We start from the raw sequence: 14794 nt of genomic DNA on the forward strand, positions 1-14794 counted from the left end.
ACAGAAGTGGAATAGAGAGTTGAGGGAAAAAAAGTGAGGATGAAGAGAGTAGGAAAGGGAAATGGATAAAGGAAAGAAAGTTGAGTCGAACCGTTTCTGCACCAGGACTAGGATATATGGATATGTCATAGCTGATCTGACATGGAACATGCTTGGCTGTGCATTCTGATTGTGTTGGATTGTGGAACATGCAAGTGTGACGATCTCATCCTGTCAAGGCTGATAGCCAGCATTAACCAACCAAGAACATAAAATTGGTTCAGGAAACTTACTGTTCCCTGACTGTGGACTTAGTGGTATAACATGATGTTCCTCAGTCAAACCTAATGGATTATTTTTTCTTCTTGCTCATATCCCACTCTGTAAATTTATTTCTTTTTTTTATCCTTTGTCTTATCTTCTTTATTTCTTACATTTCTTCATCTTATGTAATTTATACCCTCTTATTTCTGTGTGACTGAATCATCTTCAGCTATCTCTTTGATTATATTCCCCTGCTACCTGTTGTCTCACCCTTCTCTCTCTTATTTTGCTTTTCAGACATATCTATCCAGAGTGGCCCTGGTGCCCACTATGACACCTCTCATTGGGGAGCCTCTGTACACATTGACAGCTCTTCCAATGCCGACAGCTGGGACAAAGTGATCATTGACGGAAGTGATACAGAAAATTGGCCATCCATCAGCCGTAGTATTGACTATAGCCACCCTGCAATACCAGAATGCCCCTTGGGCTCAACTAGCTCTGACCTAGACAACAGTGCTGTCACAACTACTAGTAGGAGTGGTTTTCTGAGTATGGCCACAGGTGCCGCAGGCCAGCAGGCCCACTACAACTCTCTCAAAACAAACAATAACATGATGACAGGACCTGTATCAGCCAACACATTTGCGGGCAATAGAGGCTGGGGATCAGATGTGAAATTAGAAGGAATGAATGGGGGCAGAGTTGGAGCTCCTAACAATTGGGGATCACCCAATTTTAACTTGAACCTCAATCCCAATGCCAACCCATCAGCTTGGCCTGTTCTGGGTCATGAAAGTGGTGGAGGTGGAGTTATTGGCTCCAATGGAGTGTCTAACTCTCCATCCCTCCCACCAGGCATAAATGGCAATGGAAATGGGAATGCAGATAATGGTGGGGGAGGATGGGTCAGCATGATAAGTGCTAATGAAAATGATCAACAGCACCCCTCAAAGAAAGCTAACTTATCCTTCAATATGGAACCCACTAACCTTAACACTGACGGACCAAATTACACTAAACAACAGAAACAAGCTCAGGAGCCTATGAGTCCTATCCATGGCGTAACTGGCTGGGGGGGGCAGTCCCCTACTGAATCATCCCAGCTCAATGGTGACACAACATGCAGCTCTGTATGGGGTAGTGGAGAAACCAAGACGACTGGGTCTCCAAAGGACTCAGGCTGGGACTCGACTCCTTCTGGAGGCCTTTCTGCCTGGGGCCGCCAAGGCAGTGGTGGTGGAAGTAGTGGAAGTTGTGGCTGGGGTGACTGGGGGAAATCCTCTGGCAGTGGGGATGTATCTAAAGGCTGGGACTCAGTAGATGCTGTTAGTTCTGGCTCAGGCCAAGAGCAACACATTAGCTCATGGGGTAAGCATTCTGGGACAGCCCCAGCTAGTGAGGATAGTGGGGACAGCAGTGAAGGTCAAGCTTCTGAAAGAGAAAGATCCTCCAGCATGGAATTTACCCCTGTGCTACCCAGGCAGGACCTAGACCCCAGAGTGCTGAATAACTCCGGTTGGGGACAGACCCCCATCCGACAGCACACTGTCTGGGAGATGGAAGAAGCCAATTCTGATGATGTAAAGAGCAATTGCAACTCTGACAGGATAGGAGACTCGACCTCTAATGGTGGACCCTCCTCAGCCAATGGAGGTGCTATCAACCCTAACATTGGATCCTCTCAAAGGCCTGGTTCCGGGGGGAAAAGTGAAAGCGAGGGATCATCATCCTTTGGCTGGGGAGCTCCTCCACCTCAGCCAATTCAGACTGGATCAGGATGGGGAGATGCCCCACCGTCACTCAACAAAGCCCCAAATGGCAAAGGGAGTGGCTGGGGAGACCCTTCACCTTCCAATAGTTCTAAAAATGGGGGAACACCATCCTGGGGTTCTGATGATAAGTCACCCAGCTGGGACGATGGCCCGAAGAAAAACCAGCCTGCAAGCTGGGGAGATGGCCCCAAAAGCTCCCATGGTTGGGGCAGTAGTAATGGGGCCTCCAATGGCTCCACCACAGGGGAGTGGGAGCCAGACATGAAGAACAATGGATCTTCTAGCAACATGTGGGAAGGAGAAGGATGTAATGGAGGAACTGGCGGATGGAAAGAAAGCCCTAGAGGAGGAGTGAGAGGAGGAGGGGGGTGGGGCAAACCTGCTCCTGCTCTTGCTCCTGCTCCTGCTCCTGCACCTGCACCTGCTCTTGCTCCTGCTCCTGCTCCTGCTGTGAGTAACAGCAATTGGGGGGAGACCTCACGTACCAGTGGCCCAGCGCAGGGAGGCTGGGGCTCTTCTAAGCCCCAGGAAAGCAGCAGCAGCAGCACTGGTAGTGGAGGATGTGTCAGCATTGGTTCCTGGGGTGGTCCTGGCTCCGTGAAGCAGAACAACTCAAGCCGGGGAAATGTAAGCAAACAAGACCAAGGCATGGAACCCACTGGCTGGGAGGAGCCCTCTCCTCCTTCCATCCGCAGGAAGATGGAGATTGACGATGGAACATCAACCTGGGGTGATCCTAACACCTACAAGAAGACTGTCAATATGTGGGATCGTAACAATCCCAATAATAACCCAGGCAACAGCGGCCCACCCCCTAGCAAGAATGGTGCAATAATTATGCCCAACAATAACAACAATCACCATCACCCTCACCACATGCACCACCATCCTCATCACAGCCAGCCCCATCACAGCCAGCCCCCAAATCACCTGCAGCACCAAGGAAACAACAATGGATCACCCAACAATGCTGCCTCACATCCAGGTGCGGGCCCCCAGGGCAGACCCCCTCTCGCCAACCCAGGTATTTGAAATCTATTAAAAGATATATCTCTGTAATATTACATTAACTTGAACTGTCATATAACATGTCCACAGTTTAAGAGATATGAGTGTTACAACTCTGTATAAAGCCAATCATGTTTATTGACTTATAACACAACGAAATTGCAAGAACCTTGGAAACTACAGATTTTTTTTCTTTTTCCTTAGAAAAATTCTCTTCTTGGTTATTTAGCAGATGATGTCAGAGGGATTTAGTTCCTTACCATGATTAAAGTCCTGTTCTAATAAGTCCACAAAAAGACAAAGGCCATGTATATAGACATGACAGAGCTTGAATACCTAACTCTCCCACTCCTTATAATTGTGAATGAGACCACCGCCCCCTGCTGCTTACCATTTATACTGCACCTACAATTGAGCCTAATGACCACCTTAAGATACACGCTGACTGAACAGAAATACTTAATCAGCCAACTCAGCTGAGATAATTATGGCTCTGGCCTATTTCAAGTTGCTGCTTTCATTTGTCCTTTTTTCCCTCTCCATATTCATAAAAACCCCACCTGACAGCACGAATATTGTGGTCAAGAAAACTGCTGCTATCAGGAAGGGGCAGGTGTGAGAGGCAATTGGCAGCTCAAGACTACTGTTATCTATTGTTCCAATAAAGCATTTCTAAGGTCTACATAGACTGAGAAGAAACAGAATGGATTTTAATAATCTTGTAATGTAGTGACTACCATTGGATCATAATATGCTGCCATTTGCTGTCAACTCAAAGTGTATTTAGTCAATATCTTAAATGTATTTTATTCTGCCAGGTTGGGGAGAACTTCCCAATGTTCAGCCCATTTCAGAGCCTGCTTGGGGAGAGCCAGCAGCTCCAACATCAACAGTGGACAATGGTACCTCTGCTTGGGGCAAGCCTACAGAGGGATGGGGGGACGGTGGCCATGATCCTCCTGGAACTTATGTCAGGGCCAGTGGACCCACAGGTTCTGCACCTTGCAAGCCAGGTAACATCTAAGAATGAATTATATTTGTAAATGCAATAGTTATTGATCCCACTCACAAATCCCAATCTGGGAAACAAGGAGATCGTGAAACTTACTTTGGATTTTGGTGATGTAGCCTGCACTGTTGTGGTGTTTTATTACTGGAGATTGGGTGGGATGTGGAACATGACAATGTGAGAGCTTTTCAACCTCAGCCTTTGAGCAGATTTTGTAATCTTAGGCAGGGGAAGCTTGTAAAATACTTGATGGTAGATTGCAGTATGTTTGCACAGCACACTTCAGTTAGGGAATAAAAACAGGATGTTTCTTCAGACCTGCACCATTTTTGCCAGCTGTTAAGGTGTTTGTTAGTGCTTGCTGAGGGGAGTATAGTTGGGATTAAAGCAATTCCACGCATCTGTAGATCTTGGTTAGTTGTGGCGGGTTGATCAGTTTCAAATAGAGGGAGATGCAGGGGGGAGGCGCAGGATGTCAAACAGCAACAGTGACACCCAGTGGTCAGGTTAAAAAGTCCCTGCTGCCCACCCTCTGAATTTCTAGCTGTTTTTGTTATTTTTAAATTGTTCTTTATTCATATCCTCAGTTTGATTTTGATTTCCTTGTTTTCAGGCCCCAAACCTATGCAAGATGGCTGGGGAAATGGAGGAGAGGAGATGAATACATCAACCAGCCAATGGGACACAGAGGATGGAGACGTATGGAACAGCCCCACCTCCCAGGAGAGCAGTTCTTCTTGTAATTCCTGGAGCAATGGACCCAAGAAGTGTTCAAACAAGGTCAGAGAATGCGTCTAACCTGGGTCAGAGACATAGCAGAAGATGTGTTTTAAATTATTTGGGAATAGTTTTGCTGTTCATAGAAGTTAATTGACAATGTTTTTGCTTGTGTGTTGTCAGGTGAAAATTGGCAGCAAGCCAGATGAGGCCTGGATCATGAACCATCTCATCAAACAGCTCACTGATATGGGCTTTCCGGTATGGACGCTATGTATTTAGAAAGAAACATTCATGCTGACATCACTAAAACACTGTCTTCATAATTATTCTTGTTATTATTATAATTATTATTATTAAGAAATGTAGCCACTTGTATAATGTTTACAAACTGAACAGGATCGCTTCTGGGCCAAATGAACCACCCAATGATAAATGCAGCCAGCTAAATTTTTAATGTCGATATCAAACCCTTTCTCGGAGTAAAACCCTGTCAGGTTATGTCAGTTACAGCTATATTACCAATGTGTTACAGAGAGACCCTGCTGAGGAGGCACTGAAGAGCAACAATATGAACCTTGACCAGGCCATGAGTAAGTCAACAAGCTCATTTCCTTACCTTTTGTGTCCCTGTATGAGATGCTTTATTCACAAATATGAATTGTATCATTGCACAACAATATTGTTACTATATCTACTCATCAATTCAGCTGAGGTTAATAGTGAGCCATCCATAAATGTAATATTAGCCATTACTGTTGACGATCTATATGTATATTTTGCAGCACATTACTTGTTGAAGTAAAACAGCTTCCACTAGTAACCTCTCACATCCTCCTATCTGCCTCCAGCTGCCCTGCTAGAGAAGAAGACAGACCTGGACAAGCGTGGCATGGGCATGTCTGATTACAGCAATGGCATGAACAAGCCTGTAGTGTGTCGGCCATCCGCACTCTCCAAAGACCCCTCCGACTGCACCACCTTTCTCGATAAGGTGAGAAAATTAGTAAGTGACCGATCATCTTATCTTCTCCAAATATATGTCGCAAATTATGGATGTTTCAGAGAAAGATTTAAATGCATGGTGGTATTCTTGCTTTGCTTGGTTGTTTTTGGTCTATACTTTGATCTCCATAGTTACTAAGGCTGATTATGGCTAGATTATCCTTTTGTCTACTTTATTTTATTTATTGCCTGTGGTCTGTTTTTTTCCCTCTGATCCAGGATGGTGTCCTGTCAGATGACGCCCCCCCATCACCGTTTATGCCTTCCCCTAGCCTGAAGCACCCCCTGGCCAACAGTAGCCTTCCTGGGCAGGGTCTGGGACAGGGCAACCCGGGGCTGGCCATGCAAAACTTGAACAACAGACAGGTAATTGACTTGTTATCATTCCTACATCTTAATGTGGAGCTCAAACTATCAAAATAAATGAGCAGACAAGATAAAGTGGGCAAAAGTTTGCACCTGTAGAATCAAGCCAGACCGTTTTGGTTTACAATTTAGGACCAAATTATGTAAAAATGTAAAGACTACAGTTCAGTTGGACAGCTGCTTTCAACAGAACACATTGGCGGATGTAAAACATGCATTTATCAGTATTTTGCATTGACTGGGTAGAATTGAAGTGTGCGAGGGATGATCGTAGACAAGTCACACACATCTCCCTACCAGCACACTCTCCCCAAAATCTGTTGCTCACTTAAGTGTGAATGACCTTCCCTGAAGCACCAAGTGAAATCGGATATCTAAGCTCTTATCAAATATCACCCACAGCCGCAGCCATGGCCCAGAAAATACACAGTGTCCTTGAGGGACTGTGAGCAGCCATTTTTCTTTTTTTGCACAGAATAGACCAAAAAATAACTCACCAGTTTTATGGATATCCTAAAGTCAGCTGCTCTCAATATTCAGTCTATGCTTTGGCACACAGTGTGCGCTAAGGTTAAATAAAACTGAAAAAGGAGAAACTATGTTTTGGTTTGCAAGCTGGGGATGTTTTCTACCCATGTTTTGTATGCACATCATTGGCTCTTTTTCATCCAGTTAACTCATGTTCTGCATGAACCGTCAGTTTTCTTAAGCTTAAGCTTTCTTTCCAATTTGGTGACCAAGCCCTGTAGTAACTGGATTAAAAAGCTTGAGGAATATCATTGAAAAATGATTATTAGGATGATATAATAATTGGAATATCACTGGAGATTTTATTGTGCTGTTATGATTCGTACCCGTAGATATCCAGTGGAATGTTTGGCAGTAGTGGAGCAGCACAAACCCGGGTCATGCAGCAGCAGCAGCAGCCTCCACAGCCACCAGTGCCACCTCTCAGCTCCTCCCAGCCTAATCTACGTGCTCAAGTGCCTCCGTTTCTCTCCCCTCAGGTAGATACACACACAAATGTTATATCATTACATGGAGGTACTGCATATCCATTCATAATGCTCAAAGATTGTAGTTTTTCTCCTGCGACCACAAAGCACTATTTAACATTTATTAATGTAATCCATGATTTCTCCGTTGGTTTATCTTTCCTCTGCCTTTTTCTCTCTCAATCTGTGATACTCTGTTAGAAGTTAGAAGAGTCTCCTGACTTTGTGTTTGTGGTTGTTCGGTATGCTGCAAAATACTTTTTTATCTTGCCACCAGGTGCAGCTGTTGTGATTTGCAAAAGCTATCTTGTCATTTTTTCTTTTTTCTTTTTTTTCTCTCTCTGCCTTCTCATCCCTCCCTTCCTGCCAGGTCCAAGCACAGCTCTTGCAGTTTGCAGCAAAAAACATTGGTCTTAACCCTGCACTTTTAACTTCACCAATAAACCCTCAACAAATGACCCTGTTGTACCAACTTCAGCAGCTGCAAATGGTGAGGCACCACCCCTCCTTTCGCCGGATTTGTAGCACAACGTGTGGTCTGACCCATTTAGAACAACTGAAACCAGATTACACCAAGTTCAGTGTTTAGAAAAAATAACAACAAATGGCCAGTATTTCATGTGCATTTTGTTTATTGAATTTTTCAGTTCTATTTCTAATGATAAACACCTTGTTGAGAGTAAAGACTGTTGTCTTTGAGCAGAAGCAGATTGATGTAACAATGGTTTTAGAATATCAAGAAGGTCGTCTGCTCTCTGCTACCCTGTTTAGATTTTTCTCCTTATTGTTCTAACTTTGTGTTGGTTTTGTTCCCTTAATACAGGCGTACCAGCGTTTACAAATCCAGCAGCAGATGATGCAGGCGCAACGCAATGTTTCCGGCCCCATTAGGCAACAAGAGCAGCAAGTGAGTAAGCAAATGCAATGTTACCGCAACAAAGAGTTAAGTTATTCATTTTATGTGCGTGACCTTTTGCAAGTCCTGTCTCACAACCCTGTGACACAACTTCGTTCTAACATGTTGCTATAACGACCAAGGGGAAAATATGCATTGTCACGACATCAGCTGTCTAACTTTTAGATATCTAATCATTAGTTATCATTGAACATAGTCAACCGTTCCTCCATTGTTCACCAGCTACTGAAAGATCCTTTTCTAAACAAAACAAGTGCTTGATATCCTTTTTTTTCTCAATCTCTCCTTTCAAACCTGAATTGTTTTCCTCCCTCTGCCCTTCTCCTTCTTCTACTTATTTCTCCATCTGTTGTTCTTTTGCCATGAAACGATTCACTAGATCATCTTGCTTAGCTTGCCTTTGTAGCCCATCGCTTCCTTTTTTCATGCCCGGTTCTGACAGTAGCTCTCATCTCTCCTAGGTTGCGCGTACAATCACCAACATGCAGCAGCAGATCCAGCAGCACCAGCGTCAGCTGTACCAGGCGTTGCTGATGAAGCAGCAGCAACTTCCCTCTCATTCCTCCTCTTCCTCTGCTGGTCTGCATCCCCCCGTCGGCCCTGCCGGAGGCCCCGGCCACGGAAAATCAACCCTGGACCCCTTCACTGGCTCACACCAGGCTCCGGGCCTCGCTGACACACTGCACACCAAAGAGCCGCCGTCTTCGCCCAATGCCTACAGCACCTACCCTCTATGTGAGTCTTGGATAGGGATGACATAAAAGTTTGAAAATAATTGCAGCCATGTAAAAAAAAAAAAAAAAAAAAAAAAAAAAAAGCAGCTCAATATGCCAACAATCATTGTAAGAAGTTTGTGAACCGTTGATAAAAAAAAATTCTCACATCGTCATTATTCTTGAGAAAAAACATCACGTTCAGTGTCTGAAAACATATTATATCATCAGTCAACATCACACAATGCTCTATTGAGTCATTTGAATTTCCCCTTTTTGGATGTCATTTGAATGTCATTTCCTCAAATTAAAACTGTGATGATGTTGCATATAAAGAAGACTACTGAAAGATGTGTGTGTTTTTTTTTGTTTGTTTGTTTGTTTGTTTTTTTTGTGCAGCTGGACTGAATCCAAACATGAATGTAAACTGCATGGACGCTGGGGGTCTGTCCCTGAAGGAGCCCCAGTCCCGCCTGTCCCAGTGGACACACACTAACTCCATAGACAACCTATCTGGCAATTCTTCAAATCTGGAGAATAACCTCAGTAAGCACGGTAGGTTGCAGGAGCGCACAGGCAAGCGTGCTCTTACATTACATTACATTACATTACATTACATTACGGTAATTTTGCAGACGCTTTTATCCAAAGCGACTTACAATAAGGCAAAAGAACTTCAGGTCACAAGAAGTCGTAAGTGCATTTCCTTCCAAAATCAAACAGCTAAGAGCATAACTAGTGCTAGAGGAAGTGCAATAAGTTAGGTACCTAGACAAATGGGAAGACAACTTGGAAAACAAATAAGTGCGTGTGGAACTCTTACTCCATACATGGCCAATTTACGAAAACGGTTCCGACTTTTTCCTCACACAAGTTGCATGAGACAAACTCTTGCGTCATATCAAATTGATGTAGACGTTTTACAGACAGTGGCGTTCTGTCGCAGACATCTCTTTCCGTTGGTACACATACTCATTCTCTAGTTGATTTCCTGTGAAATCTGTTAGGTGTCAGAGGGGCATCCACCAGTAGAAGCAAGTCAGTAAGAAGCAGCTGAAGTTTTTTTAAGCCACATTTTTCTTAAGTTTAAATGTGGAAATGCTAGGCCCTTGAATATAAAACAATGTATGTCATTTTTGGAATATTTAGATTCATTTTGTGCCGCTTGAGAAAGCATCTTTCTCACAAGTGCGTGTTCCTGGTATCTGCACCTCCCTGAGTGTTGACGGCTTCTCTTTGAGGGGAATATAAAGAGCTCTGTTCATCCATCCAGGTGCCATATCTGCTGCCTCTACCCTGGTTCCACCCGGGAAGCCTCCCCAGCTGGAGGACTCATACAGCCCTTACAATCTAATCTCCAACTCTGAGTCCAACACCGGTTCCCTGGTCCCCCCCGACAGCTGGGGCCAAGGCAAGAGCCCCAATGAAAAAATCTCAAATGGGACCAACATTAATTGGCCCCCAGGTGAGGATGAAATGATCATTTTAAAACGTTAGGAATCTCCTCTGTCTGTCTGTCTGTTTGTTAATGCTGGCAAACTTAGGTTATTTAGAATTTTGGGTACAAATCCAGCCCCCCCCCCACTAAGATTTTGACTTGCCACAGTAGCAGAAAATCAGATGTTGCTGATACATTAAGATCAGCTTTATTCTCGTCAAAGCCAGATATAACGAGTCGGCATAGGGCCGTGTAGGTAAGGTAGAAAAGATGAATTATTGTTGTTTTTTACACCTGCGCTTCTCCCACTGTGAAATGGCCAAATGTTTTCAATCCAAACTCTGATTTTGATGTTTAGCTGCAGCTTATGGGGACTTTTGAGTGTGTCAGCTAGTGCAGCAGCCGCTGTAGAAGAAGGTAAAGAGACGCATATTCTCCGATTGGGACAGCAGGTCGATTAGATGGAAAAATGATGAAGAAGCCACGAGAGGCACTTTTGAAGCTCTTCATCATCTGATCGTGCTGTTTAATGAACACGCCTCATTGAGTGAATTCTTCTTGTGCCTTAGAGTTCTGCCCAGGCGTGCCATGGAAGGGCCTTCAGAACATTGACCCCGAGAATGACCCAAATATGACCCCTGGCAGCGTCCCCAGCGGTCCCACCATCAACACCAACATCCACGACGTCAACCGATACCTGCTGCGAGACAGAAATGGAGGTATGTAAAATACTAGAAAAGGGCGTGTTCTACTACACCACAGACCTCCAAGCCAAGAGCGTGTACTGATCATCATGAAGCTATTTTTTTTTTTGTGTGTTTGGTGTCCATCTTTGATTAAAACACTTTGATCTCGACAACAATGTAGCCACTTCCCCAGCTTCTCTTCAGAATGCCTCTCTACCTCCGACCGGCAGTGACTGGGCAGTCGGTGGCTTTTCTCTCTTTCAGTCTGTCGTCAGCGCAGGCACACATCCACACGTCCACACATCCACACATCCACACATCCACACGTCCACACATCCACACATCCACACATCCACACATCCACACATCCACACATCCACAGTGCTCACCACCCCCTTTTGAACAAACCCCTGAACGGCGTGTGTGACCTTTCTTACACGTAGATCTGTTATTTTGGTGCCTTAAGGCAACACCTTTACCTCGGAGTGACTGTTAACCTTCTGTGCCTCCTTTTACCAAAGCCACAAAAAAAAGCAGGCCTCACCCAGCTGGTCATAACATCTGTACACACCCTGTGCCACATGTTGTGTGTATGCTTTCTGAAAGTCATGTGTGTGTTTTTTTTTTTTGTTTTTTTTTCATACTTTCAAACTTGTTTTTCTGTCCATTTTTATTTTTTTTTAGGGAAGACCGAAGTGGCAATTAACCCTGCTTAGTCCCTTTTTTTTCTAGAAAATAAAAATAAATGGAGGCCTTTTCTAATGGCACAGTAGACTTTTGCAGACTCATGCAGTGTATGTGGATATTTCTGACTGCATTTAGATAGCTCAGGCAGCTTTTCTGATTTAATTAAAATGAATCATAAGCATCAACATTTGAAAGAAAAAAATTCTTTTGCAAGTAGACAGCATCTTATTACTTTGTCTTTAATGAGATTTTCTCTTTCTCTCTCCATCTTATTTCTATCTGAAGGTAAACTATCTGACTTGAAGTCCACCTGGTCCCCGGGCCCCATCTCTCAGAGCCAAGCTTCTCTGTCACACGAGCTATGGAAAGTCCCTCAGGGGCCTCGTGGATCCGCAGCCCCCTCCCGGCCCCCACCAGGCCTCACCAACACCAAGCCCTCTTCCACTTGGGGTGGGAACTCATTGGGCTTGGCCCAAGGCTGGAGTGGTTCCTACTCCTCTGGTGAGCACAAGTTTTTATTTTAAACTCCCGTTGAATTGAAAAAGCACTTGCACTATGACGTACAGAGCTGTGAAAAAGTGTTTATCTCCAGATGCCATCTGTTTTCTCATTCTGAACCCTGTCAGATCAGAAACCAAAGGCTGACGGAAAACAACAGCGACCACGCTGCAGAGATCGCATGCATGATTAGATGTTTTCAAGCCAGTTCAAACCAGTCCATTATGCTTCGACCACCATAGTGCTGCCTCACTGAGTAGCAACAACTGTCTGCTAGTCATGAGCAAAGAAGCACTTCTGTCATGGAGTTGTGTTTTTTATCTAACATACGTACATAACATTTTTAAACGTATTTTATCTATTTATTTAACCTGGAAGGTCCTGTTGAAATGCGTAATCACTTGTTGGTGCAATAGAAAGGACAGGGCCGTCCCAACTAAATCCAACAAATTTTTCTTCCAATAATAAAACTGTATGAAACATGCACAGGGTTTCCTTCAGGGCAGTTCTTCAAACATCTCTATCAGTATGTAAAGAAGGGAGCGTTTATAGGCCAATATTTTCATTTCATAGGTAAGGAGCAAAGGAGAAAGTAGTTTTGCTTAGCCCTGAGAGCACCCTGGGAACATTTAGAAGTCTCTGTTCAATACATTAGGATGGTTCTCTAAACCAAAGGTGCTATGGTGAGTGCATGAGCCTGCTTTTGTTGCAAAGCATTATGTTGAATCTATTTTCTTAAAAAGGACGAAAACGCATACATATAGATAACATCACCAGAGTTTTTTTTGTTGTTTTTTTTTTAACAGATTGTCAGCATGGACCAGAACCTTTGATTCAAAGAGGGGGCCACTGTTTAAATGGTTGTCATCAGCTTAAAAGCTGTACCTTGGCTTGATTTGATGCCAATCCTAACTCATTCATATGAAACTGAGAGTGAAATGGGGGGCTCGATCCTCGAGGAACCCCTCTGGTTGCTGTGAAAGAGGCTGATTTGTAGTTTTCTACATGAACACATTGAGCCCTCTGAGAAAGATCATTTCAAAACCAGTTCAGAGCCATCTCATTGAGACATCTTCGACTCTGTATGCCAAGATTTCAGACTTTTGGAATCTTGAAAGTGGACTCCAGTAATAGTTCTCGAGGCTTTTTTTTTTTTGACATTGTCTGTTTTTTCACACATTGTCAGATTGCAGTGAAAATGCAGATGTCGACAGACATCCTGCACTTTGCGATGCACTTCACGCCCTTAAAAAACAGGCCTGACTGAAAATGCATAGATGTGTTCACAGGTGCCTTTGTACATTCACAACACGTGCTTTATAAATCCTGTGCAACACGCCCTGTTAAACTGACATTTTGAGGTTTACTGCAGAAGCCACATTTAAACATAAGAACTGACTTTGTGACCTTGTTTTGACTTCATATATATTTGTGTGAACTCGTGCTACATCGATGAAAGACTGACAAACAACTATGCATGGAAGTAGATAATAGTAAGCTCTCTACTGTTGAACTCCCTGACCCCGAGCTGCCTTTTAAACAGAATCACAGTAGCTAAAAAAATCTAGTACACGCAGCTTTACAGGAAGTGACATTTCGGAAAGTAGCAGTTTGTGTTTTTTAGTATCGAACACTCGATACTAAAATAGATTTTTACTTGGATGTGTCTGCATTTGTGTTCTAGAGGGAACCACGTGGAGCACTGACAGCTCGAACAGGACCAGCAGCTGGCTGGTACTGAGGAATCTCACCCCGCAAGTAGGTGCTGCGTTCTCAAACTGTTAAAGTAAATAATCCGAAAGGTTTAGGTCAATGAACTCGCAGTGATTATCTTTCGGGAGTATTTTTAAATTTGAAGTGACGAAACAAAGATTACAATCAAAAGCCCGAAGGTGAAAACAAGCCAGGGCGATTAAGATAGAGGGCAGGCGGCGTGCAAGAGAGTGAAACGCATGAATGGCTCTGAAACTGGGTGTGACTGTTGTTTTTTTTCCCTGCGTGCATCAGATCGATGGGTCAACTCTGCGGACGCTGTGCATGCAGCATGGACCCCTGATCACATTCCATCTCAACCTGACCCAGGGGAACGCCGTGGTGCGCTACAGCTCCAAGGACGAGGCTGCCAAAGCCCAGAAGTCCCTGCACATGTAAGCCTCAGCAAAGTCTCTTACAAAGCAAAGGAGTGCTTTAAAAAAAAAAAAAAAAAAAAAAGGATAACGTCACCTTCGTTTCTGTGTCAAGCGAAGCGGAACAAAAAATGGGGAAGAGTTCAGGAAAACCTCAGATTCTCCTGTCTTCTTGTTTTCCCTTGCTAAGATCGCTTCAGCTTTTTGAATAAGGGCTGACGGTGTTATTTTTGTATCTGGAGAGTCACATGAAAAGAGGAGGTGGTTAGTCACGCTGCAGTCAGCTGCGCTGTGATATTAGTGATTACTGCCCTGATCACACAACAGTGGGGAAAAACCCAGCGTGGATGTAGTCTGCAGGATCACACGCTGTCTTACTTCTGTGTCCAAGGAGTCCTCAATCATGTTTGGTTGTCGTGGAAACAAAATAGAAGATGCAGGACCCCATTTTTATTAACAGCAGCTGAAAATGTGGATACGGCAGCTCACAGTAATGGATAATAATAATAATAATAAATGTATTTATATTATATAGCACCTTTCATACATGAAATGTAGCTCAAAGTGCTTTACAAATAAGATCAATATAAAAAGTAAATAAAGTAAAACAAT

At 43.8% G+C, this 14794-nt stretch overlaps 1 protein-coding gene across 5 annotated transcripts in view; it reads left to right on the forward strand.

Annotated features, from left to right (window-relative positions):
• Positions 1 to 14794, forward strand: part of tnrc6c2 (trinucleotide repeat containing adaptor 6C2) — a 54730-nt gene that overhangs the window by 32060 nt on the left and 7876 nt on the right. For 3 of the 5 annotated variants that reach the window (XM_075462624.1, XM_075462628.1, XM_075462629.1), the window contains 17 exons: positions 541 to 3042; positions 3845 to 4039; positions 4649 to 4815; positions 4936 to 5013; positions 5288 to 5345; positions 5604 to 5758; positions 5977 to 6123; positions 6984 to 7130; positions 7489 to 7608; positions 7942 to 8025; positions 8496 to 8769; positions 9147 to 9302; positions 10021 to 10212; positions 10755 to 10904; positions 11844 to 12059; positions 13741 to 13814; positions 14064 to 14203. In XM_075462624.1, coding sequence (XP_075318739.1) covers positions 541 to 3042; positions 3845 to 4039; positions 4649 to 4815; positions 4936 to 5013; positions 5288 to 5345; positions 5604 to 5758; positions 5977 to 6123; positions 6984 to 7130; positions 7489 to 7608; positions 7942 to 8025; positions 8496 to 8769; positions 9147 to 9302; positions 10021 to 10212; positions 10755 to 10904; positions 11844 to 12059; positions 13741 to 13814; positions 14064 to 14203 — 4855 coding nt within the window. The remainder of the gene's footprint in view (positions 1 to 540; positions 3043 to 3844; positions 4040 to 4648; positions 4816 to 4935; positions 5014 to 5287; positions 5346 to 5603; positions 5759 to 5976; positions 6124 to 6983; positions 7131 to 7488; positions 7609 to 7941; positions 8026 to 8495; positions 8770 to 9146; positions 9303 to 10020; positions 10213 to 10754; positions 10905 to 11843; positions 12060 to 13740; positions 13815 to 14063; positions 14204 to 14794) is intronic. The other 2 variants (XM_075462625.1, XM_075462626.1) reach the window with 2 other exon arrangements.

The sequence above is a fragment of the Odontesthes bonariensis genome, chromosome 4, assembly GCF_027942865.1.
Source record: "Odontesthes bonariensis isolate fOdoBon6 chromosome 4, fOdoBon6.hap1, whole genome shotgun sequence".
Classification (NCBI taxonomy): Eukaryota; Metazoa; Chordata; class Actinopteri; order Atheriniformes; family Atherinopsidae; genus Odontesthes; species Odontesthes bonariensis.